Genomic DNA, 26592 nt, shown 5'->3' with positions numbered 1-26592 from the left:
GTCATTAATTAAATTTACACAAATAAATAAAATTCAATAAGATAATTACATTAATCATTAATAAATACAGAGATTTTAAATAGATGAAAATAACTCTATATTCTGTTATAATTTCTCTCATTAATATCATATCTGTAAAATTGTAATGTCAAATAAAAACAAATTTATATTACAAGGACAAACACAAATTCTTATATACAACAAAGACAGACAGATAAAATTAAAACATATTTATATATATTTAGGAGTGATGTTTAAAGGAATGTAATTAAGAACTAAGGATGTGAAACAACAAGCTATTAAAAAAGAAGAGAGCCAAATGCAAGCTCAAAGGCGATACATATCAGGCACAATAAGGCATCTGTAAGCGATTAACATCATCCATATTACATTCTCAAATTAAAACAATTATCAATACCACTTTGTTTTTCCTAATTGACAATTTTCTAAAATTACAATAAGGCAAGATATACAGCTAGAGTTGCGAGCTTAATTTAACAATTTATTATCAATCCATTACCGCTCGATTCCAGTAATTAATGTTAAAATATATAGGTTAACAACCTGGTTTTTTTTTCTCACTTTTGTCTATATAAAAGTTTCTGTCCCACATGTCATAACATCAAACAATGTTTATCACAATGTTCGCACCCATTGTTAAATCAGGCTACAGTTTACTTAAATGCTAAATTGCTTATAAAATAAAAAATCTTTTTAACTGTACGTGTATAAATCTATATTTTATATATACCGCTCAAGAAAAAATAGAGCATTTTGAATGAATATATTACTATGAAAAGTCGCAAAAGAATCTTTCTTAAAATTATCAAAGGGTAAAAGGTTTGACAGTATATCAGAGCAATATCAATATAGAAAAAAAAAACCTATAGGAAATATTTGAATGAAATGGCATACAATTAAAAAAATATCTGGAAATAGCAATAGGCACAGATCTAGAACTTTGTTTATGTGGATTTTTGCACAGGTAGCTAATACCATAAATTTCAAGATGAAAGTAAAGGAACTGTAATTATATTTAAAACATTTTCACCCAAATGTATCTTTGGTAAATAGAGCAAGTACATGTTAAAAAGTACAAAAGATAAATTTAACAGTGTTTAAGGAGAAATAGAAACACTGGACGCAGACTGGTCATTAAGCATACCAAATTTAAACATTTTTTATTCAAAGCAGTGACACGGTTCCTTGAATCTGCCTTAAACTCAGTTAAATCAACTATTGTTTCATAATGCACAAAAATAAAAGTAATCACAGTATTAATGTGATGTCAAAATTATCAAAAATAGTTTTTATTGTATAAAAAAAAGTTCATTTTGTGGTAATTATATAATTTATCTAAACAAGATGATATACGGTTAAAAAGCTGACTAATGGGTTTATTGTTAGCTACGGTAAAGTAAATAAATCCTTTATTGGCTATTGTGCGCAGTTTACTCAATTATAATTTTTTTTTCATAAACTTGAAATTTCGTTTTTCACTTTTATTAAAATACTCCATTAACTTACAAATTTTAATTTTTTAATTAAATTTATAACACGTCTATTTTATTAATGAATATTACAGTATGGTTTATGAGAGGATTGATGTCAGCAGACAAGAAAAAATGGAAAAATCTATCAACTCTGTACTTTGTAAAAAAAATTACTTAATCTCACATAATATTCATCAATAATAAAGAAGTTAAAGAATTAAATGTAACATTAAAAAGTTTACACATTTTTTGAGGAAACTTTATTCCTTAAAGGTTCAAAAATGAAAAGTTATTTAATTTTGAAGTAATACTGTGAAAGAGAGAGAGAGTGTGAGAGTGAGAGAGTGTGGGTGTGTGTGTGTGTGTGTGTGTGTGTGTGTGTGTGTGTGTGTGTGTGTGAGTTTGTGAACACAGTAGCAAATTGTGAAACTTGATCAAATTTAACTTACATTTATTCATTTATTTATTTTTAAACCAAGGGAATTTCCTTTACAAGAATAAGGCAATTCTAAAAGAAAAGAAAGACATGAAATTCAAGGATCAGCAAGAAATAACTCAATATTGAAGAAGGCTGTTTTCCCTTAGCTCTTGGGAGGAAAGCTCCTTTAAAATATTAACCTGAAACTCATAAAAGTTCTAACGTATAGTTGCTGTAAAATATTATTTAATTTCATTCAATCTTGATATTAATTGGATTCAGGAATTCCAGCTACAGTGTGATATCTTTTTAATTACAATTATATTTATTCTTTTGCTCATAAAATAAAATAAATTAGGAAGGCCCAGTCAGTGATGTCTTATTTTCTGTCAAAAATGGCTTTAAAAATTACTTTGTTAAAACAACATGAACAAACTTGCAAAAATAAAATAAACATTTCCAGATTTGTGCCCTTTTACACAATTTTACGATTTTACAAAAAAAGACCAACTATTCTAAAAATGGTAAAATTTTTGTTTTTTTGATGGGGTCTAAACATCATCCGTATAATCAGGGTGTCAACTCAATTAAGTTAGGCAAATCACAGTCTAAGATTTGTTATAATATCCTAAAATAGGCGATTCCACAAGATTCAGCATAACTGTACAGCTTTGTACAATACTAAATAGTTCAAGCATAACATAGCAGAATTGAACAAATTAAAAATTTTAAAAATAAAATGATACCAAATGAAAACATAAATAAATTTTCTGCTTTCTCGCTTACATATTAAAGTACCGACGAAATATTTTGTTAAGGAACATTTTTTGTTGGTTGCAAGAACTGAATACAAACTGATTCTGCTAATTGGACCGAGTGTTTGATCCATGTCAACAATTTTTAAAGGAGCTTTATAAATAGCATTTCATCACGACAAAACAATTAAACATATTTATCAGAGTATTTGTCTAAAATATCAATTTCACCTTGAAACAGGTCGTTTTATCACAGTAAGCCTGCAAAAGAATTGAAAGCTTTTGAGCAAATGCGATGTCAAAATTAAAATTGTATTCAGTTCCAGATTATATCCAAAACAATAAATAAATATGACTCATTGACTTGTTAGTCTGTCGGATTCGCTTTTTGATTCGATATAAGGCAGGTCGTCGCTTTCCTTTCGTCCGGAGACAAGGTAAACATCCATGTTGTCCTTACCCTTGACAAACACGGTTCCTCGATGTTCGAATTCGTAATACTGAGAAAGCACTGGAATACAGCTGACAGGTACTTGAATCTTGTTGGCCACACCGGTCGAGTCCATCCTACTCGCAATATTAACAGCGTCGCTCCATATGTCATAATAGAGCTTTGTCGTTCCTATTACACCTGCGGTGACGTCGCCATAATTGAAGCCAACACTGTAACCAAATTAATTAATTAAGTGAAATTTATAAAACATTTGTTATACTCACCGAAGAATGAGTTTGACTCCCAATAAGTGATTATTGAAATTGTCGATGACAGACTGGAGCGCAAACCCAAACTCCATCAGCTGGCGAAGATGTTCGTTGCTGTTCGCCTGCCTCTGAGAAGCGTTCAACCCAGAAGCGGCCATGTATGTACATCCTATTGTTTTTATTTTCTCAACCATATGGAATCGTTGTTGACTGAGTAAATCATCAAAATCACTCACCTGAAGAAAATCAGCAAATCGTGTCAGAAAAAAAATGTACTTCGATTCCAATGAAACAAGACAGAAATTTTTTCCGCTTTTTTTTATACACCCCAAGTGTGCTGTTTTTATATTATATTACATTGTAAAATATTCTTAACTGTTAATTGAATAGTCTATTTTTATTTAGTTGCATCTTTTTTCATCAAAAACGCCAGATATTTTTACACAAGATCTTAGTGGATATTATACTATTCAATAAATGTTTCATTTTTATCTGCTTTTATTAGAATACCAAAAATTGTCTTTTAAAAATAAGTGATAATTTTTAAAATGTTTACTCACCAATTCATTCAAAATCCTAAGATATTCTTTTCCAGCCATGTATGACTCATCATACAAGTCTCCAAAATTAATTATACTGGCAAACATTACACCCACATCTTTGACATCCTCAGAATAGCTATAAAAAATATAAAATCATAGGTATGTCATAAATTTTACATTAATTAAAAATTACCAAGCTGTTGTTTTTAAGTGGTCCACGACATGTTTGGGGATGATGTTCTCAACTAAAAGATCCGCTTGCAACTTCATAGCTTCCACTTTGGCTTTGTCCTTCGCTGCAACTGCATTTCCGTGGAAGCTTAGTCTGTAGCTGATTTCAAACTCCCGATTCAAAAACCAGACAAGCAAAGCCAGAAAGAAAATATCCAAGTAGATTTCTATTAAGAAAGACTCGCTTCTCAGCATGTTTTTATGCTTCGGCGAAAAATTTAACATTTGCCAAGGCTCTTCTGTGGTAGGCGTTTCAGGGTATGGTGTGTTTTCTTGTTTCTTTACAATATCGTTATCAGCTAGATAGTCCATAAGCCCGATATCAATTAAACTCTCTCGTTTCTTCCTGAAATTTTCTTCACCAGAGATGAAAGAAGTTGGCGCTACGAAAGAGAAGTTCCTCTCGGTCGTGAAATTCCCTGTGCTGTTGACATTGACAAGCGCCGGGTTTTGCAAAACAGTATTTGTGACCAGGATTAGATAAATTAGTGCGCCAAGCGTCGCGAGGCTGCTTTTCATCCAGCAGTTCAACTGTGTGAAATTACAATAATGCACCATGCCAATAAAAATGAGGTAGCTATAGTTGTACAAATTGTCTTTGGAAACGGTCGACTGGTTAAAATTAATCAAAACGGCTATGATCGGTAGCGACACCAATACAGCACCGATTATATGCCACGAATACCAGTTCAAAAGCGGCCTCAGTTGCCTTATCAAAATCGGCTTCACTATCGAATGGATACAGAGAGACACAACAATCAGCTGGACGCTCATCAATATAAGAAATATTGTCATCCAAGGGATGTTGAATGGGAAGGTTAGAAACATTGATAACGATATTGATGTAAAAACCTATCATAAGAAAAAAAATATTATAAAAAAATAAATAATTTTATAAAGTTTCATACTGACAATAAGAGACACAGAAATGTCAAAATAAGTGTTAAAACGAGCAGTGGCAAGAGTTCTGGTCTTATTCGGTCCGGTCGGTGCCGTCCGATGAGCTTTTTCCCTATATTCCTTCTCCATTTCACCCTGCTTAAAAAGGAGGCTCCATCTCTTCAATGGTGGGCTCACAAAATAACTCCTTTCAGATTTACTGTTATCCTAAAAACATCCAACTCATTAGTCAAACCAGTTCTGTAAAAAATAAATTAATAATAATAAAGTAAAAATCTATGTCATGTCCTATCTTCCCAACAATCACTAACCATGTTTCTTGTAAATGTGTTATAAGGCATTTTTATTTGTTTTAGAAGATATTTTTAGTTTATTAGATTATAAGACCTCAAATTTAATGATTTTTATTAATACTATCACTTAATGGTATATAATGGTCATTCAAAAATAACTTAATAGAAATCTAGTATTTTAACTGTTTGTTAATTTATTTTAAGTTTTTTTATGTTTTACTTTAATAAATATAACTTGCTTCGTTTTTGTGTTTTTTGAACAATTAGTTTAACGTATTCATTACGGGTGTCGTTCTACCTCTTCTAGAAAACCCCCACTTTTTGAAGCTAGTTGCAGAGTGTTGGTTTTTCTCCTCCAAAGATTGTTTTTCAATTTGATCTTTCGATATAAAAAAAAATTTGGGGGGATTTTTTGTAGAAAAAGGTACTTTTTTTATCATATCATTGTGAAATGCATTTCTTTTGATGGTTAATCTTTTTTTCTTTCTCAAAAATACTTTCATTTTAAGTTATAATCTATTACAAAATGTCCTATTTTCTTTTATTTATTTTTTCTTTTTTTGGCCTCACTCACAATTTTTTGTTTGGTACTTTTTTTTTTTTTTTTTTTCGAGGGTTCGCAACAGCAGAGGCCATATCAACCATCAGGGTGGCTGGTGTTTTGAAAAAAAGCCCATTTGTAAGTATGTCCTCCTATCCAGTGGCCCTGCATTCGAACCCGGGACCTTTACCTTACAGTGATAAGCACCGTGTCAACACCTAAACCATTGCGGTCACCGACACCCCCATAAATAATTAGTATATAAGTAAGAATTTTGTAAATAATTGTCAATAAATAGTAAGTATGGAAATAATTACTGAATTTGTAAATAATTGTAATATTTTTAGCACAGTCAGGTTTTATTTATTTTAATAATATGCCTTAAAAACATGTATGTACAAATATATAAGAAATAATTGTTTAACTTCGGTGTTTTGAAAAGAAGAAAAAATTGTATGTTGGGTTCAAATGTAAGGACGCTGGAATTGAACCCAGGACCCTTTACTTTACAGTGATGATGCCGTGTCAATGCTGAAACCACTGTGGCTACCAATGCCGCCTTAATTATTTTTAATTGCCACAAAAAAATTGATACATAGTAATAAATTTCAAGAAAATACAATATATATTTCATTTTTTGTTCATTTCCATACTACTTCCCTATAGTATTTTTTATTTTATTTTATTTTTTATTTTTGTTTCATTTTTATTTATTTTTTTATTAAGGATTAGTAAGCAGAAATATACAATTAGTCAATTTTTACATAAATTACACAGTGGGTAAACATATACATTGCTGGTTTGCCTAACTTGACCTTCCCCATATATGGACGTCGTTCCAGAACGACATGCCCAAAAACTAAAAAAAGGCAATTTTTTAGAAAATTTTTAAATAAGTGTAATTTATAAACCTAAACAGATTTCAAAATTGTTTGCTTAGATCAGAGTCGTTTCTAAATTACAAGTAAAAAAACGATGGTGAAAAAAAATGTTTCTCTTATAACCTGAAACCCACATTGGCTAATAGATTTAACAAGAATGCATATCTTGGGACACATGACAACTCAAAAGCAATATATCAAAACAATCATACGACATAATACAATAGTACACACAAATATTCTTTTTTTTTAATGGAAAAACAAAATAAATTGATAAATTGAAGAAAAGTGGAACAAAAAGACAAAACATAATAATACTCCAGACAACACACCTGTACACAACGAATCAGTTGCAGGTCTGACTGTTTTCTGATCTTTTGAAAACATGCTCCAAAGGACTCGGTTAAAGGACTCGGTAACTTGATGCCTTTTGTGTCTGGAAAAATTATAAAACGGGCCATGAGTTTAAAGAAGGAGAAGGAAAAGGTTGATTGTGTACTGGGAAAAGGTACCTTTGTCTGAGTTGTTCAGGGACGATTGACTCGACGTGTAATAGCCGCTAACTCTATGATTCAGGAGTTCGCCTTGTGTAATACCGTTCATAACATACAACTGCAAGTCACATTCAACATCAAAGAATAAACAATGGAAATGGAAATAGTCACAAAATCCCTATAGCAGGCATTTTTTCATGGTTAAATTAAAAGTACCTGCTGTTGAATGCTGCTTCTCCGACTGTTACTCCTTATCCCAGAGTCCTTTCTGCTGTTTAGAGAGTGACAAAAGCTCAGCTCGTCTTTAGGAACTTCCAATTGTATGCTAATAGTCTACAAAAACAAAACTTACAAAATTACAGTACAAATAAATACATTTTTTACTCACAAATAATCTGGAACTTGTGATGGCCAATTGGATAAAAATCGCAGTCTTTGGTAGTGTTGGGATCGAGTCATGTTCAAAGAAATTTGTAACCATTTGTTAAAAAAACTGAATTATGTCCATTTGTAGACATCTTTAAGATAGTTTTTCCCTGATGATGACCTTAAAATAGGTCGAAAGCTCGGCAGATAACACTGAATTTGTTTTCATCCAATTGACCATACTAGGATCCATATTATTCGCAAATAAAATACACTTTTGGTTTACCTTATCCATAGGCGATGGTTCAGAATCTATACTGTTGTACGTTTGCTGTAGTTTTCCATTTTCGATATCTAGCAAAACCAAAAATAAATTTTAATGACAACGAAAAACATATTAAAGGTAGTAGAAAGCAGTTTATTATGGTCATGAACACTGAAATACTTCAATCATCAAAAGATTTTTTAAAAACTGGTTTTTAATTTTACAAATTTCAACTTGATGTATGGCAAAGATAAGTTGCAAGAGATGGTTTCATAGTTTATGGGAACTTTTTAAAGCAACTACTGCTCTATAATGTATCATGTCCACAAGACCCCCTCCTGACAATGGTAGGAGAAGGACGGACCTGCTTTTTTGCGATTTCGATCAGCCTGTGCAAAATTGTCTGATATAGAAACTACCCTCTTTTATAAGCAGCAGAAATCTTTTTTATTTATATTTTGGAATTTACATTTTTTTTTAAATAAAATTGTTTTGTATGTGCCCATACAAATTGCATGTTGGAACGATCCGTTAGCATTGTTTACGCTTTCTGTTTTTCCTTTGGTCAATCTGAGGGTTTTGTCCTTTGGGCCAAGCCAACATTGAATTATTTTTTGGGGTGACTTTGAGGCAGACAAGTACAGCGAGGGTAGGCAGATCAAGATGATCAGACAGGATCAAATTATAGGTGCAAAGATAGCACACAAAAAATCACAAGATAGTTTCACAATTAAATTAAATTGTAAAACTTGAGACTTTTTTGTGTATTTAATAATAATTTTTCTATTAATTAATATTTATGAAAGGTATTGGTTAAGATAAAAAAAGTCAGTGTCACGAACGGGATTCGAACCCACAACCTTCGGCTAAATACATCGCTACTCTACCATTTGAGCTATCATGACTTCGATCTGCTCCGACACTAACTTCCCATCTCAACCTCACCTCTCGAATTTTCCCTCCTTTTTGCCATTTTTCAAATGTGTAATCGGATTGGATTCTCGGCGACAAATGAAATGGCCACGGAGAGCTTTAGTGAAGTATACTTCATTTTAATTCATTAAATTCACTAATTTCGTGGTCCGCTTGATCAATTAATATATTACAATTAATTAAGGTTTTCAGTCAAAATAAAAGTCAATGGCACGAGCGGGATTCAAACCCACGATCTTCGGCTAGATACGCCGCTGCTCTACCACTTGAGCTATCGTGCCTCGATCCACTCGGACACCAACTTCTCATCTCACCCACACCTTTTGAATTTTCCCTCCTTTTTGCCATTTTTCAAATGTCGTGTAATCTATTTGATTCTTGGTGACAAATGAAATGGCCACGGAGAGTTTAATTAAACTGAAGTATATCTTCACGAAAGCTCAATTTTAGCTACGTACATGTTAAACCTTTTAGCAAGGGACAGGAATTGGGCTTGGGCGGATTATGGATATTTCTAAAGTATTGAAGAAAAACAGCGAGATATTTTGAATAAATAAATAATACTTTAATTTGCACATAATAAAATACTTTAACAATAGACAAACCCCAACAAAAGATGGGGTTGAGATGGGAAGTTAGTGTCAGAGCATGAAGATAGCTCAAGTGGTAGAGCAGCGGTGTATTTAGCCGAAGGTCGTGGGTTTGAATCCCACTCGTGACACTTTTTTATCTTAACCAACACCTTTCATAAATATTAATTAATTGAAAAATGTTAATTGGTCAATCGGACCACGAACTGTAATGGATTTAATAATAATTTTGGACTTTTTTGTGGAAAATTTGACAGTAAGGAAAACCCAGGAAACAAAGGAGGGTGTACAAACACAAGCGCTGGAAACAATCTTCACAACTTCCTATAAAGTCTCAACGGACTATAAAGGAGAGTAAGAACACAGGAGAGCATCAGATACAATGATATGGTACACAGATGGCTCCAAAACAAACGAAGGAACCGGATCAGGCGTTTTCTGTACAAGCCCAAAACATGAGCGATCAAACTCATTAGGGAAGTACACCTCAGTCTTTCAAGCAGAAATACACGCCATCAATGCTTGTACCCTGGAAAATCTTAAAAGACACTGACAAAAAAATCCTCATAAGATCAGATAGCCAAGCAGCCATTAAAGCATTAGCATGTAAAATCACATCAAAATTAGTCAATGAATGCATCCAAAATCCCCAAAACCTGGGGAAACAACCTGATATCTTGGGTGCCAGGGCACAGAGGAATTTTGGGTAACGAGAAAGCAGACAGACAGGCTAGAGGCGGATCTGCAAGACCATACATACTATATTATTAACCTATACTTGGGATAACAAAAACAAATATAGAATCCTCCATCGCAGAATGGATCCAAACAAAACAAACGGAGAAGTGGATCAACTCTAGCGGTGCTATACATAGTAAACTTATGATGAAACAACCCTCACCGAGACTGGCAAAAGCACTGCTGCAATTGGAGAGGGCCAAACTCAGAGGAGTGGTAGGACTACTAACCTGTCACTGGCATCTGAGAAAACATCTACACAACATGGGCATATACAACGATGATCCCATTTGCAGATTATGTAACGAGGAGGAGGAAATAGCCACTCATATCATCTTTGAATGCGAAGCAACAGTTCAATGGATATTTAACCTAACGTATGGAAAAGACTTAGGGAATCAAATTGCAGCAGCAACAGTCAATAACCTGATACTTCTAAAAAGAAGGATTGAGTCTATTGAGCGAACTAAGGAACTAGGAAGGTACAATAAGCCAGAAGGCTACAGTGTCTGGGGAATACAAACCCCACTTCCTAGTAACCTTTACCACCATACCATACCAGAAACACATGCGAATAGCCCCAGTTAATTACAATGGATGGAGATATGGGGAGAAAGGAAGGAGAGCTAAACGAGACAAAGGAGGCAGTGGAGAGTCCAGACCAAGAAGAGCCGAGACCCGAGTCAAGGTATAGACGACTGATGAGCAGGGTCTAGAAAGCAGAGAAAAAGACTGGTAGGAAGAGGCTGATGGATGTGGAGACTACTGTTGGTGAATGTCATCTAGGCACGACAGACCAATTTGTTACGGATGCTCTCCCAAAGAAGTGAGTATTGTAACTTTACACCAAGCTTTCGACCTTTATTACACTCTTCCTCAGAGCAGCGTTACATTGTCATAAATAAATTTGAACTAAACTTTAAGTACTTCACTTAGGGTGTAGAACGTCTGTGCCGCTTACAGTACATTCAAAAATGCCACTATGATTTTTAATTTTTTTCCTAGTAGATTATTTCTAAAATTCAATCCTTGCCCTTACCTGAATTGTGTGTGTTTAGCTTGAGTCGAGAATATCTCCATTGAGGGGCATTTTTTTTCAGTACAAGTGGTCCACTGCCCATCAGGGACGGTCTCGATTTTGGTATTAACTGCATTTCCGAGGCGAAAACCTCTGGTAACGAAGTGGCCTTGGTGTCAGAAAGTTTTTCGGAAAGGCAGAGTAGCCTGGGAATGCTGGGAGGTGGTGACGGTGAGGAGTTGAGTCCGGTGCTCTCAGAGAAGACCCGCGAGTCAGATATTGCCTCGAAAGGAGACACAGTGCAGTTGATGTTCGGCGTGACCAGGCCGTTTCTCTCTTGTGACTTGGCTGTCACAAGCGACTCTGACTGTGAGGCGAGGGCTGTCTCGTACGAAGGGTCACTTTGAACCGTGTTGATCACAATTTGGTCCAAATTGCTAGCTGATTTTATTCTGTCTTTTCGATCCACAATAAAATATGTCTCCATACCTTTAATACAAAAATTAAATTAGGAAAATTCTTAAAATTAGATTAAATACAATTTACCTTCATACAATTCCCCAGGTTCTAGGACGTAAATATCATTAAGGAACTTTTTAGTCGCTTGGGTTATATGCACTCGGCCAGGTTTTCCAGTCGATTCCATTTTGTTGGCAAGGGAGACATCATTAGACCAAACGTCAAACTTAAACCTCCTTCGCCCTACGATTCCGTAAAGGACTGTCCCAGTGTGCACTCCGACTCGCATATTGACATCCTCCTTTTTTTCCCGGTCAAACTGAGCTATTACTCTTATCATTCCTATTTAAAACAAACATGAAAATACAGATTCTGTATAATCTGTAAAAATTAAACAATTAACGCCACACATGCAATTATCAAATGCATTCATTTGTTCAACTGTTTACTTAGCAACACAATCCAAATTAGTCTTGTTACTCATTTTTCAAGTAAAGGGTACAAAAACAAGAATATAGCTATCATGTCAGATAGCCAAGCAGCCATCAAAGCACTAAGCTCAAGTATCATTAGTTCAAGGATGGTGCTGAACTGCAAAACCAAATTAAACATATTAGGTATGCAGAATAAAGTCAGCCTCTGCTGGGTCCCAGGACACATGGGAGTAGAAGGCAACGAGAAAGCGGACACCCTTGCAAGGAAAGGGGCTGCCAGACTGCTGATAGGACTCGAACCCTTCTGTGGCATAGGAATCCACACTATTAACGAATATCTCAGACAGAAGGACAAAAAGAAAATGAAGGAACAATGGAATTCACTCATTGATCATAAACAATCCAAGAATCTTCTAACCAATTTTGGTAAGAAATCACAGAATGTGTCAAAGGAAGCAGGAACAGACTGCGAATCCTAACAGGACACTGCAGATTAAATGGACACTTAAAGAAAATTGGAACAATCCAAGATGGCACATGTAGATTCTGCAAGGAGGCAGAAGAGACACCAACACATTTACTAACAAACCGCGGAGCTACATTAGCCCGCAGGAGGAAATGTTTTGGGATGTATAATGTGACCATAGAGAGCTTCAACCACTGAAACCGGGCCTTGATGAAATAGGACTCACCGATGTGCTTTAGGCAGAGAACGGGGGATACAATAGCTCTTGAAGGGCGCAGTATACCATACTCTGAAAAATTACATCTACATCTACTCATTTTTCAACATTCAAAAGTGTAAATGTTTTTAAGGTCGTTTAAATAATTATTTAATTAACAATGTGGGAAGATAGTAAGCATATAAATGAGAATTTTACATTGTACAAGATGAAGCTTTTTACATATATCAATTATTAATCTGCAATTTCCATTTAAAGTGATATGTTTCATCAACATGAATGTGTATGATTCATCAGATACATATTACAGTCAAAAATATGATATCACTATCAACTGAACTATCTGATTTTTAGTTTTGAAAGCGATCATCAGCACACAATTCCATTTTTGCAGCTACAAATCGATTCTGTTACGTAACTAAAGAACAATCGGGTTCTGAAGCATTTGGAAATAATAATAATTTTTAAAAGAGTATTTCACGAATCGTTGGAGCACACGATGATGTGGAATTATTCCTTCTTTCTTGTATTTGTTTTTTTTCACAAATTGTAGACAGGTAATGAAAAACTTCCTAACCCGAAAAGTTGGGGGCCACATGGTCTTGTCTCATCGCTAACTTTCAAGGAATGACGGATGGAAGAATTAGTGTCCAGAAAGTTGTCATCATGACCTTCAGTGGCTGAATAACGCGAAATCAATAATTTGCAAAAACTAGCTATAACATATCCAGTACACAACTCAAATGTATCTGAGGATTAAAAATTAAGAGATTTATAAGTGTACTAAAACATTACATCATTAATCAATTTTCACATTGTCTCTTTGGTTTCTATATTTGATCTGTATGTATATTAGGATTTGAGGAGAATCCTATTTGCAGATCCATAGGTGCATATCCAACAAATGCAAACTGGAAACATAAGAGGATCAAACACAACGTACCTGTCTTATAAACTTTACATAGTTATCAAATTTATAGTAATAAGAATATTTATAAACCTATTTATGTATTTAATAATTTATTTTATTTATTTATTTATTCACTTCTCATCTACACTTTGTATATGCATTTATTTAATTTATATATAGATTTCATCCCTTTGCTTGTGGTTTTTTGTTAACATAATTTTTTTTCCCACAAACTGATATGGAATTACTCGTACCGATTTGTATTTTTTTAAAAAAATGACCAGTGTAAATAGTAGGAAGTCATAGTGAAATGTCACTTTCCCTACATTCTAAAATTAATGTATGTATTATTGTGCACATGTACAAATAAAAATTTATTCTATTCTGTATGTATATTATGTTATTATGTTCAATATAATATGGAATGCTAGATTTTTTTTTTTTTTAAGCCATCATACTAATTTTAATACATGTAGCACCAAACTGAGTGTACATTGAATATACATTTTAAACTAGCTTACAAAAATAATTATTCAGAAATCGTGAGATGCGGTCTGGTGTGATAGGTTTTAGAAAAACATTTTCTTTATCGTGCCAACGTTCGATCTTTATTGAGATCATCTTCAGGGCTCAAAGTGTTTGTCTTCTGTGTAATTGTGCCATTCTTGCTTGTCGTGTTGAGAGTGCCCCCCAAAAATGTTAATTGTGACTAGCCTGCATTTTGTAAGATATGCCGAATTATAAAGTCATAAAAATAAAGAAAACAAACATTAATGATTATTGAAAAACTTGGCATTTTTTCAAATACATTTTATTTTGATTTTTAATGCTAGAAAAAAAATTGTAGAACATTTAAGGCAGTTTTAAATTTTGAAAGGTCAGCATATTAGGGAGGATGAATCAAGGCAGAACCGGTTTGATTTCCAACCAGTCTCATTTACACATTCTGAACTATTTGTCTTTAAATGTGTCTACCTTTTTCTTGTACCACAAACTCATCCGGTAAAATGTCAAGGTCTCAACTGAAGAAGTCCGACACCCGACCTTTTAAAATCGGCTTCGAAATAAAATACCGGTACATTTTGAAACGGACTTGTCAATTTGTTAGATTTCAAGAGTACACACCTAATCCCATTTCGATGCAGCACTGCGCGTGATCAGGCTTCGGTGTCGGACAGCCAGACACGCAGTAGTAGCAGTCTCCCAGGGTTGCGATTTTCTCACAGCTGTTAAGTGCACATAAGTCGTCAAAACGGCCGAACAACTCATTCAAAACAGTTACCAACTCGGAGGCCGTTTTCTTTGAAGACATCCTTGTAAAACCGACGATATCAGCAAACAAAATGCTTACATCCTAAAATAAAAATGCTTGAATCTGAGAAGAAAGTTTTTTTTTTTTTTTTAATTACCTTCATGCAGTTCATGTTAAAGGGGCGGAAGCCACGTATTAGGTCGATCCCAGAAGGATTGAAATTCCCTTCACCTTCTTCCATCAACCACTCTGCCACTTTCGGCGGCATGACCTAAAATTAAAAACACAAATTATCCTCTGATTTATTCCTTTAAACAATTAAAGAAACAAAATTTACAGAAAGAATCATTTTTTCCTTTAGTTGTTTTTCCATCTCTAGCTGTCTTCTTACTAAAAGCGATTGTCCTACTTTCATAAAAGTCCCACGCATTCGTACATTCGTCATGATCAGGATGTGAAGGGCAATCAAATGAACACAAACATGGCAGAGTATCGTTACAGGCAATGCGTACCTCATACCCAGAATTTCAAAAAGGGTAGAATAAGTCACCCCCATTATCACGCAAGCATACAAAGGCAACGGTATCACAGTATAGATTATCATCAGAATCTCGATGGATATCGCAAAATCGCTCGCCGGGCTTAGTACAGGCGACTGGCTCACCGACGCCAGTGACAGCAGGCACATGGCCAGCGATATGAAGACAGACACCGGCAGGATGTATTGGCGGTAGAGGAGGGACCTCGTGAATATCAACACTATGAGGGAGAATACCGCAAAAAGGAAGTATATCACACCGAGTGGAAACGCATCCTCTTGTGAACCGTCCAAGACACCCACTGCCATCAGGTACCCACACCAGACTATAGATAGAAGAAGCATATACACCATAGAATATCTGAAACATTTAAAACAAAATATCATGTTAACTATATCGTCCAACAAATGTTATATATGTGTTTATATATTGGTTTTAATAATGAAATAGGAGAGTAATAAAAATAAATTCCCTACTATTAATAATTATTCATTATTATCAATTATAAAAACCATAAGCATATACCTTTGCTGCTTATTTCTGTTGGTTTCTTCTCAAAAATTTTCTTAAGTAATAGTTCTGCAAGGATATAAGGCCAGAAGTCGTGGGTTCGAGTCCCACTCGTGACACTAATTTTTCATCTCAACCACACTTTACATAAAAATTATAAATCAAATTAAAATACATAACTGGAATTCCCTGTATAACAACTTTTTTTGTTTCCATCCCTAACATTTAATTAATTTTCCCCAATTCAGTGTTTTGTCAGATTTTTTTTTATTTCTCTTGTAATAAAATTCCTGCATTACACTAGGGATTTTACTAATTTACTACTAAGGAAAAATCCAACTTGCTATTTTAGAAGAAGTTTGTGTTGAAAGGAAAAATCCAACTTGCTATTTTAGAAGAAATTAAGTTCACACTTTTGGCATTTTTTTTTAGGTTGAAAATAAGAAAGAGACTGTCTATTTTTGAATTTCAAAAGAGGTATTAAGTTCCACAAGCCGACTGCTTTAGAAAAAGTATTTTTCGTCAAAGTCAAAAACTTCACCTAGAAGCTTTGGAAATAGGGGCATCTAAAAATATTCTGATTATTTTGTGAGAATTCAATTGTGTCAGATTGTAAATGTCTTTGTTCCTGCAAGTTAACTGATATAATATCTGAATATTAGGCTCTCGTTTTTTCCACTTGTGTTCTAAGTTACCTAATTTTTTTTCTGTAATCAAAAATGTTTCAAATTTGTAATATCCTTCTAATATGCATATTTATGCAATAGTCTTCAAATATGCAGAATATAATTTGAGCCATTGTACCATGGAGGTATGATTCGGATGAATACACTGATGAACAAAATTAACGCACCACCCTTAAATTTTAAACCATTTTGGTTCCATACTTTGTCGGCAGAAAAAAAAATGTATGGTTATTAGTGACCATTAGTCGATGATTATTTAGAAATTGTGAGATGCGGTCTGGTGTGATGTAGGTTTCAGAAAAACATTATCTTTATCGTGCCAACGTTTCGATCTTTATTGAGATCTTCTTCAGGGCATGGGATTTACAAACATTGTTTACATTTAACAAAAACATGGAGGATATGGAAAAAAGTGAATTTATACAATGCAAAAAAACATACGACACGCAAGAATGGCACAATTACACAGAAAACAAACACTTTGAGTGAGTAGAAATACTTTGATTTAATATTTAAAAAAATTTTTTACATTGTATAAATTCACTTTTTTCCACATCCTACATGTATTTGTTAAAGGTATATGTTAAATGTTAAAACAAACCCCGCTTCCTAGTATCCTTTTCCACCATACCATACCATACCAAGTACCTCAGTGAACCAAGTACAACCAATTCTGTGCAGGTGTGCAAGGAAATGTTACCCCCAGAACATCAATCAACCTGAGGAACCATACAGCATTGGGCATACTGAACTTCTCTATATGAAATTACGTTCATCTGAAGATTTAAGGCCAAATCTCATCTCATCTATAAAGAGAACTGGACCCCCAATGTCCAATTGATATATTCATGTGCGAATTGAAGCCTGGCCATTTTCTTATCTGTGGTAAGAGAGGCCCACGAGCCGGGTGCCGGGCCTTGAGGTTCTTTCATTGAGCCTTCTTCTTATAGTCCTGAAGAAATTCAAAACATTTCAGACTTGTCTTGATTTCTTATCTCATTTCCCGTAATGCTTCTTTTTCATGGAGCCTGATGACCAATGAATCTAAGGTCTCTCTCGTCTCTAGATCTATGCCCGCACCTTCTAATGTGAAGCTCTATTTCTCTGAAGCAATGAAGAACCCTTCCTATTATAGAGTGATTTACTTTCAGTCTCCTGGCAACTTCACACTGGCTCTATCCTTTCTCTAATAATGTTAAAACCCTGACACAAATGCTTGTCTGGATGAAATCAACGAAGGAAAAAGATTAACTGGAAGTGATCTTTAGGCGTAGCAGATTGGAAAGGCAAATGCTACTTTTTGTGCAAATGGGATTAATCAGTACAAAGTAATCAAAGGAAGTAAACGAAGCATTATTTACTGTTCATTTTGTCTAAGATAGATCCTAATTACTTGTAAGTAATGTAGAAAGATAATGGATTTAATTTTAAATAAATTGAGTGGTGCGTTAAATTTGTCCATCAGTGTATCTGATCACCATGGTCTTAAATATTATTAGCAAAAATAATATGCATATAAATCCGGGCTCTAGTAAAAATGTGTAAAAGGTATTGTAAAGTGACCTGACCCCTCATTCACAACACCCAATGAAGAGTTAGATGTTAAATCCTCCTGCATAACTGATATTACTTTAATTGACAAGTTTTTTGCGCACATAAAAAGTATGAACATGGATTTATTTAGATTTCTTATATTAATACATTAATAATTTCCTATTATTTTTAATTGGTTCAATTATTATCAAAAGAATAAACTCTTTAGCAATAGACTGCTGGAGAAAAAGGTACACCCAGTCTACCCTGCAGGGACTCTTTATATGTTTAAAGTAATGAAAGATTTGTCCATCTAACTAGCTACTTCATAAAATACATACTGTGGATGACTGATTAGGTAAGAAGGTACAGCTGCTTGGTTTTGTATATTATGTGTTTTACTTGAAGTTTCTAAATTTACCTATGTATTTTATTCAATGTGACCATTTAAAATGGTTAAATTCCTCAATGTTTTGTTGAAAGCCTTGATTTTAACTTTAGCCATTTTTTCTAATAAACATTGAGTCTACGGTGTCCCATCCAACCTATTAATATTCAATGTTTTTCCCTGTGTACATTACATAATTTTTTTTTCTGCAATGGAAAACTAGAACCTTTGTCAATAGAAAAACACCGAAACCTCAGGTGAGATGACCTCTACTATTGCAAAACCCATTTTAAAAATAAAATCTTAAAAAGTATTTTACTTTTCTAATCATGTAAAGAAGTCGATTAAGAAGAATATGAAGGGTACATGAATATAGTCAGATAGTCTCCAAACCAGCCTGGCAATACCAAAATTGCCTAATAGACTTAGGAAACCACAGCAACGTTGCCTTGAGGTGGGTTCNTGCCATTGACTTTTTTATCTCAACTAAAAACCTTAATTAATTATAATATATTAATTGGTCAAGCGGACCACGAAATTAGTGAATTTAATGATTTGGAATGAAGTATACTTCACTAAAGCTCTCCGTGGCCATTTCATTTGTCGTCGAGAATCCAATCCGATTACATGACATTTGAAAAATGGCAAAAAGGAGGGAAAATTCAAAGGTGTGGTTGAGATAGGGAAGTTGGTGTTCGAGTGGATCGAGGTCACGATAGCTCAAGTGGTAGAGTAGCAGCGTATCAAGCCGAAGATCGAAGGGTTCGAATCCCGCTCGTGCCATTGACTTTTTTATCTCAACTAAAAACCTTAATTAATTATAGTATAGAAGGATGTTTCCTGTTCGTTAACAGGCTGACCAACTAGCCGAAAAAAGACAAAAAGACCAATGAGACTAGAACCACAACTAGGCACTCCAGATCCAGTTAAAGCTGGAATGGCTGAAAAATGGCATTTAAAACAAAAACTCAACCATTCAAGTTATGAGGCAAGATTTATAATTTTCTCAAAAAGGAAGGCAAAGAAAGATTATAATTTATTTATCCACAATAGCCAATTGCTGTGTTTAAATAAATTTAATTTTAATTAGATTGACAGTATTTAATTTAAATTTAATAATAAATTTAATTTGTTACGAGGATTTATCCATTGTAGTCACTTCTGCTTATTAGCATTAATTACTTTCACTTCGGAGGTCACGAGATCATTGACGCTTCAGACATCAAAGATTATTTGGAAGGGTGCAGGATGAAAGGTTTCTGACAGGATAATTGCTTGTGGAACTCATTTTAGCTTCTTCAAGGGCATATTAAATAATAAGGTCATCGTGAATTGTAAGATTGGATACATAGGAGTGATGACGATGGTTCAAAAAATTTTGGATATATTGAAAATCAGAATATTGGGTTGAACTCCAAAATTCGATGCCATATATCAACGTAAATGAAGCGTTGGTTTTGAATAATCAGTTTTGACTGTTTGCCCAGCCGTTTTTTATGAAGTCTAAAACATCTGAGTTCTTGTCTTTTGAGTGATGTGTTTGAGTTCTTTGTCAATAGCCCAATCCGACAACATTGACTGAAAAAATAGGTATACCATTGTAGTAGACGAGAGTACTGGTTATCATCCTTCATTGGGTGAAAGTGACATGTTCACATTTTTGTAAGTTTATTCCACTGGTTGAAACAATGTTCAAGGGATGTGACATCGGTTTGCAAGTCTGGTCGATATGACAGGATCTTTATGAGAAAGGATGGCACCATCCGTAAGTAAAAAGGTAAAATAATTCCTGTCATACAGGACGGCTTAATGTGCAACTACCCATTGAGTTTGGTGGACGAAGGGTCAAACTACTTTACAACATTTTTTCAGATTATTCACAATGAAAAATTTACGGGCTATGCCAGAATTCAAACCCAAAACAGCTAATGTGGTAAACGCAAATTGGACATTCTAACTACTCGGCCATCACGATCCTTTAGATGACTGCAATGTATACTGTGTAGATGATAGGATATAAGACACTTCCTTGGGGAAGCTTGCATCTATGGCTGGCTAATAGATAAGAGCTACTATTGATTAATATTAAATATGATTTTAGGATTAGATGGTAGATAAAATAAAGGAATTGTAAGCGTTCAGAGCAGTCCAGATGCCATATTCGATCGAAGGTTTGCTTTACAATTTGGAATACACCATAGCAGCACTTCTTTCACTCAAGAGCAGTAGCGATGATGTCTACAACCCAATGCCAATTAGAAATTTTTTAATTTCATTATGCCTTAAACCAGTTTAATATGTAGATGTTTTAAAATTTTGATTAAAAATGTACATTCATGGAAAGCTGGACGAAGGAACTGTTTTCTTTCAAATTGGCCTTTTCAAAACTAAATTTTTAATTTACTAGATATTAATTACATCACAGTGACTATCATGCTCATGCCAGATATTGTGTCAATAGAAGAATAGTCATCTACCCGACTGCCTAGCTGCATTGAAGGCAATTGCCACATCGGTGGTAAAGTCCAGAGACATTTGGGTCTGCATTACAGCCCTGTCAGACATTGGAGAAAATAACGAGGCAGGGGGGGGGCAACAAAGAGGCCGATAAATTGGCGAAGGAAAATTCAATGAGGTCACCTATTGGCCCTGTACCCTTTTGTGGCTAATCTAACTGCCAAAAACACGAATCCATTAGAAAATGAATTAAAAACAAGCCCTCCATTCAATGGGAATGTAGCCCAGGACAGAGGCATGCAAAAAATTTATCAAAGGAGCATCGCAGAATCTAACGCAGAACTACTAAATCTAGAACGGGCTAGGACTAGAATAATGTTGAATGCTGACTGAACCTCTGTAGACTCTGGAGGCATATGTATAGACTCGGAGTGGCAGAAACAAGCCTATGCAGACATTGCCAAGAAGGAAAAAAAAGGCGGAACATGTCCTCAGTTGGTGCGAAGGCCTATGTAGGCTGAGATTCCTAATCCTGGGAGTAGAAGGATAAACACGGGAGCTGTTGAAAAAGCTTTTGGGTCTGGTAAAAAGCTTTAAGCTTAATGAGTAGCTCTAGATTAAAAAAAAAAAAATTAAAATGCACAATGTACCAACCAATACTGGTCACGGTGCGAAGGTCATAAAGAGACCGGCTCACACATAATCTAATTTAATGCTCATCCCAATTTTGGATTTGTGACTTGTAGTTCAGTTGTCACTGATCATTTTGGTTTACAAGACCCTGCGGCAAAGGTGACAAGCTGAAACGTGTCTAACAGACCAAAACCAGCCCTAGGTAGACAAAATCCGTAAAATGGAGATCGTGAGATGCGGACTGGTGTGACGTAGGTTTTAGAAAAACGTTTTCTTTATCGTGCCAACGTTTCGATCTTTATTGAGATCACCTTCAGGGCTCAGTGTGTGTTTTTTGTGTATATGTGTCATTAATGACATAAAACCTACATCACAACAGATCGCATCTCACGATCTCAAAAAAATCCGTAAAGATGTGTGGTGTTGAACATGAAATCCACCTCTTGGTCTGGCCAAAACCTGAATTTAATTGAACTTTGATCATGTTTTAAACCGAGTTCGCAACTTGCAGAATCAGAAAAGGCAAGGATTTTCTGTTATCAGGATTTCATGTTGATTCATGCCCAAGTTACTAAATGTGACTATATGGTATTAAATGAAAACGTAATCCATACTCATTATTCTAATTGGAAATTTGAATTTATTTATTAAATTATTTAATTGTGAATGTTTTCTTAAAATAAAGACTTGATTCTGAAATATACCAAATAGAGAACCAAAAGTCTAAGTATTTATATTTTCCTTAAGAAGTAAACACAAAAAAGTTTAAAAATAGCTTTTTTTATTTATAAACATTTATTTATGAAAATTTCATCTGTTTAAAATGTTTAGCTGGAAAAAATTGTCATTGTGTCAGTTCATGCAACTCCCTGAGCAAAGGATCTTGAAACGATTTGAATATCTTCGATCGACATGACATAACGGTTGATGAAGTAGCACAAGCGGAACTGTTTCATTATGTCAGGGCGCAGCGGGATAACTTTTGCAAGAGACATGCGTGTCCTGCTAACAGTAGTGCTCACCTGAACCGTAGTCTGATCTGTGTGAAGGAACTGGTGCGGTACTGGCCTTCGAGTATCTCCGAGTCGAACCGTGGGTCCCACCATGACCTCCTCGACGCCCGTTCGAACGGCACGGGCAGGCAGAGGCCGCAGCAGCCGAACTCCTCACCACTGTGGGCCAGGTACGTCTGGATGTAAGGTGCGAGTGAGATCTGCAGCTCGTCATCTTCGAGGACGCTCACCTCGTCCTTCTCCCTGCTGAAGCTGACGACGGTCCCTCGCCTCTCCGCCCCGGGGCCGATGTCGTTTCCCGTTTTCTCCGACATGTCCAATTTGTACACATAACTCACGACGTCCGACTTACTCGAGGGACGGACCCGGAATTTCGTCCCCCGAAGAGAGAGAGAAAAAGAGAGAACTGATCGTCTTCTACGACGGGTCTCTCATCCCGGACCGAACAGCCGGCTTAAAAAGGGACAATCAGATAATTATTATCAATTTACAAACAGACGTTATCAAAATTATGTAACGTTAACTATTACGATTAGACTTTCTAGCTTTTTTTTCTCTCTCTCTTTTTTGGGACCCCAGGGGGTCTTTTTACCGAATTGAAAGGTCACGGTATGTATTCGATCTTTTCGTGTGGACACTGCAGACTGAAGACAGGTTCTCTGAAGAATGAAGACACCGATTCTTCAAGCACCCGGGGCGCTGAGATCTTTCGGCTCACAGACTCGCGACTACTGGTTGCGGACTTGCGACTGGCACCATCTGACTGTCCGATAAAAGTCGCATCGAAACCTTTACAAACGATATTTCTATCGATACGACTCATTAAATAATATCCTCAAATCGAAATTCAAACTTAAACTCGATACTAGTTTTAATAAAATTGAAACATTTTTAAAGGAAAATCCGTATACAGTGAAAGTGTGAAATCCCTCTACAACCGACAGCTTTGTGTACCGAAGAATTATCCGTTGTAGAGGGTGGGTAACAAAACAATAGATTTTATGAACAAAATTCACTCCATAATCAATATTGCCATAATATGGACTTGTAAGTATTTTTATTAGGTATTTAAAGATAAATGTATATACATATTTGAAACATTAAAAAATTAATATAAAATGTCAATTAATTATTCTTTTTATGTAAGGTCTTGGTTAAGATGAAAAAGTTAGTGTCACGAGTGGGATTCGAACCCACGACCTTCAGATTGAAGTCACGACAGTTCAAGTGGTTAGAGCAACGGTGTATTAGCCGTCGTGGGTTCGAATTCCGCTCGTGACACTAACTTTTTCATCTCAACAAGACCTTCCATAAAAAGAATAATTAATTGAAATAAGTAATTTGGTCAATTAGACTACTAAACATAAATGGATTAATGTGAAATAATTTTAAACACTATGTAAAAATTTCAAAATATGTATGTAAAAATTTATGTTTTAAAATACTGTGTAATTTTCGTTTGATTTGCTTCCTTTGCGATCATTTCTTCTTTATTACATATTAGTTGTTTTATTGTATATAACTCTTTGAATCTCCCTTCCTCAAAAAAAAGAAAAAGAAAAAAAATCTCTGACCTTGAGAATTTGAGAGTATGAAGAAATTGTCAGATCAACTGAAAGTAGGAAAAAAAAAGAGTGTATTTGTGGAATGTAAACAATTTCTTCAAGGGAATAGGGCTAGTAGGGGGAAAATTAAACAACTTTTTATTTACTTATTTTATTTATTGTATTTTATTCTGGGAAAGCAGGATGCAATCTTTCACAAGAACATTATTCTATGTATGTAATAAAAAAAAAATTAAGAAATAGTCACAGAAAAGGAAAAAAAGTAAACACTGTCCATTATTTCATTAAAAATGGTGTGTCTGCTCCTGTTAGAGATGTATCCGTTGTAGAGGGTGACAAAATACACTGATTTCCTATATCATCGAGTTAGGACCAGACCAAATTGTCCTTTACAAGGGGTGTCTATTACGAGGGTTTCACTATATTTATATATCATACTTTTCCCCACTCTAGTATCCATATACATAATTCTTTTTGAAAATAATTGCCCATATTAAATTAAAATGCAAAATCAGCAAGCTTTGAGACTAGACTTGCTCCTCAAAGTAATTACAATACAATTGTACCAAATCTAAATTTCTATTAAAAAAGAAACATATGAAGAATAGTAGATGGTAAGGCAGTATGTTGCCTGACACAAAAATGTAATTGAAACAGAATCAAGGTCAGTAATTTATGGAATGTTCCACCAAAATTAAAACAGCTTTCAAGGTATAAAAATAACCATTTACAAGCAGATTTTGATTCCTGGAGGACTGCAGTAATTATATATTTAGGCTTGCAGCGTAAAAAATATGCGAGTATACATATCTATTGCTATTATAAATATATGATGTTCAGACAATAAATTCTAAAATGCCAATTGCTAATATGGCATCAAAGTTGATTCCTTGTGATCTGGATTTCCCGACTACATCCTGTGATGATAGGCAAATTAATACATTCAGATTGACTAGGTCTAGTTTCACATTGAATTTATTGACAATGATAGATCTTAAGTTCTAAGTGATAGATAGTTCTTTTTTAGTAATTTGTGTTGACTGCCTTTTTCCTTCAGATATTTCAGGAGTTTCTGCTTTTATCATTTCACTCAGTTTCTGCTTTTTATCCGCTATAACAGAAGCAAGCAGGATGATCAAAGTTGACAAATCACAGGTTGACTTGATACTATAATACTACTTCAAAACATGCGTTATTAAATGCAGTAAAACCCCCCTCAAATATGCCATGTAATTTGCACTAAAAATAATTTTAAAAAAGCTGCATGAATATCAGACATCACTCTACTAATAATTTTTTTTAACCTAGACATTTTCTTTTTTGTCTATTGCATATTCATTCATTTGGAAAGGAAGTAGAACAGAAAAATGTCAGACACACAAGAAAATCATAAAGTTTAGAACATACAAAATAAATAATTAAGCCTAAGTTCATGATCTGTAGATACTTCTTTTTTTTTTTTTCTTTTTTTGTATCAAACACATGACAAATTCATTCATCTTTATGATAAATGCAATTGTAATAATTCTTGTTCAAATTGACTATTGATTTGTGTTGACCACCTTCATTTTACCAAAATAGATCCTTCTGGAGCTTCTGCTTTTATCTTTTCGTTCAGTTTCTACTTTTTCTTTACTCTAACAGACTGAAGAGGATGATCAGAGTTGACAAATCACAGGTTGATGACCTAAATCCTAAACAAAATGGCGTCTAGTTCATTTTGAAATTTTATTCAACTGGACTAGTAAGTTTTGTTTGTCCAGAAAGATGCTTCAGGAGTTTCTGCTTTTGTCTTTTCTCTCAGTTTCTGCTTTTTATTCGTTATAACAGACAGAAGCAGGATAATCAGAGTGGACTAATCACAGATTGATGAATTAAGAAACCTAAAAAAATGGCATCTAGCTTTTTTAATTCTTGTTCAAATTGATTAGTGATTTGTGTTGACCAGCTTTATTTTATCAAAACAGATCCTTCTGGAGTTTCTGCTTTTATATTTCACACAGTTTCTGCTATTTATTTCCTATAACAGACAGAAGCAGGATGATCAGAGTTGACAAATCACAGATTGATGACTTAACATACCTAAGCAAAATGGGGTCTAGTACTTTTTGAATTTTTATTCAACTTGACTAGTAAGTTCTGTTGACCAGCTTTGTATGTCAAGAAAAATCCTTCAGGAGTTTCTGCTTTTGTCTTTAGTCTGTTTCTGCTCTTCATTCCTCATAACAGAGAGAAGCAGGATGTTCAAAGATGGGAAGCCACAGGTCGATGAACTTGCAGAGGAAAACAAAATGGTGTCTAGTTTTTACTGAATTCTTGTTCAAATTGACAAGTGATTTGTATCAACCTGCTTTTTTTGCTGGCACGCCT

The 26592-nt window shown here is 34.6% G+C and overlaps 1 protein-coding gene across 2 annotated transcripts; it reads right to left on the bottom strand.

The window, feature by feature from the left end:
- Window positions 1-215: 215 nt before the first annotated feature.
- Window positions 216-23502, bottom strand: LOC106670008 (adenylate cyclase type 9-like). Of its 2 annotated transcripts, XM_014399965.2 has the most exons (15): window positions 22667-23502; window positions 15236-15797; window positions 15056-15169; window positions 14772-15000; window positions 11707-11961; window positions 11182-11649; window positions 7903-7970; window positions 7467-7583; window positions 7269-7368; window positions 7089-7192; window positions 5054-5248; window positions 4104-4993; window positions 3929-4046; window positions 3384-3604; window positions 216-3329 (listed from the first exon to the last, which is right to left on the bottom strand). In XM_014399965.2, exons 1-15 carry the CDS (start codon window positions 22969-22971, stop codon window positions 3023-3025), a joined length of 4053 nt encoding a protein of 1350 aa, XP_014255451.1. In that variant the 5' UTR covers window positions 22972-23502; the 3' UTR covers window positions 216-3022. The 2 variants fall into 2 exon arrangements, with proteins under 2 accessions (XP_014255451.1, XP_014255453.1); XM_014399967.2 differs by lacking the exons at window positions 7089-7192; window positions 7269-7368.
- Window positions 23503-26592: the final 3090 nt, after the last annotated feature.

Source organism: Cimex lectularius, unplaced genomic scaffold (assembly GCF_000648675.2).
Source record: "Cimex lectularius strain Harlan isolate CLEC.00 unplaced genomic scaffold, Clec_2.1 scaffold157, whole genome shotgun sequence".
Taxonomy (NCBI): Eukaryota; Metazoa; Arthropoda; class Insecta; order Hemiptera; family Cimicidae; genus Cimex; species Cimex lectularius.
Note: the sequence above shows the minus strand (reverse complement) of the source record. Positions and strands in the feature narration are given on the sequence as shown.

Coding starts and splice junctions, on each gene's coding strand:
- LOC106670008 (XM_014399965.2), bottom strand. CDS start 22,971: ATGTCGGAGAAAACGGGAAACGACATCGGCCCCGGGGCGGAGAGGCGA. Junction 15,001..15,055: donor TTAACATGAACTGCATGAAG/GTAATTAAAAAA, acceptor TTTTTATTTTAG/GATGTAAGCATTTTGTTTGC. Junction 4,047..4,103: donor CACTTAAAAACAACAGCTTG/GTAATTTTTAAT, acceptor TATTTTTTATAG/CTATTCTGAGGATGTCAAAG.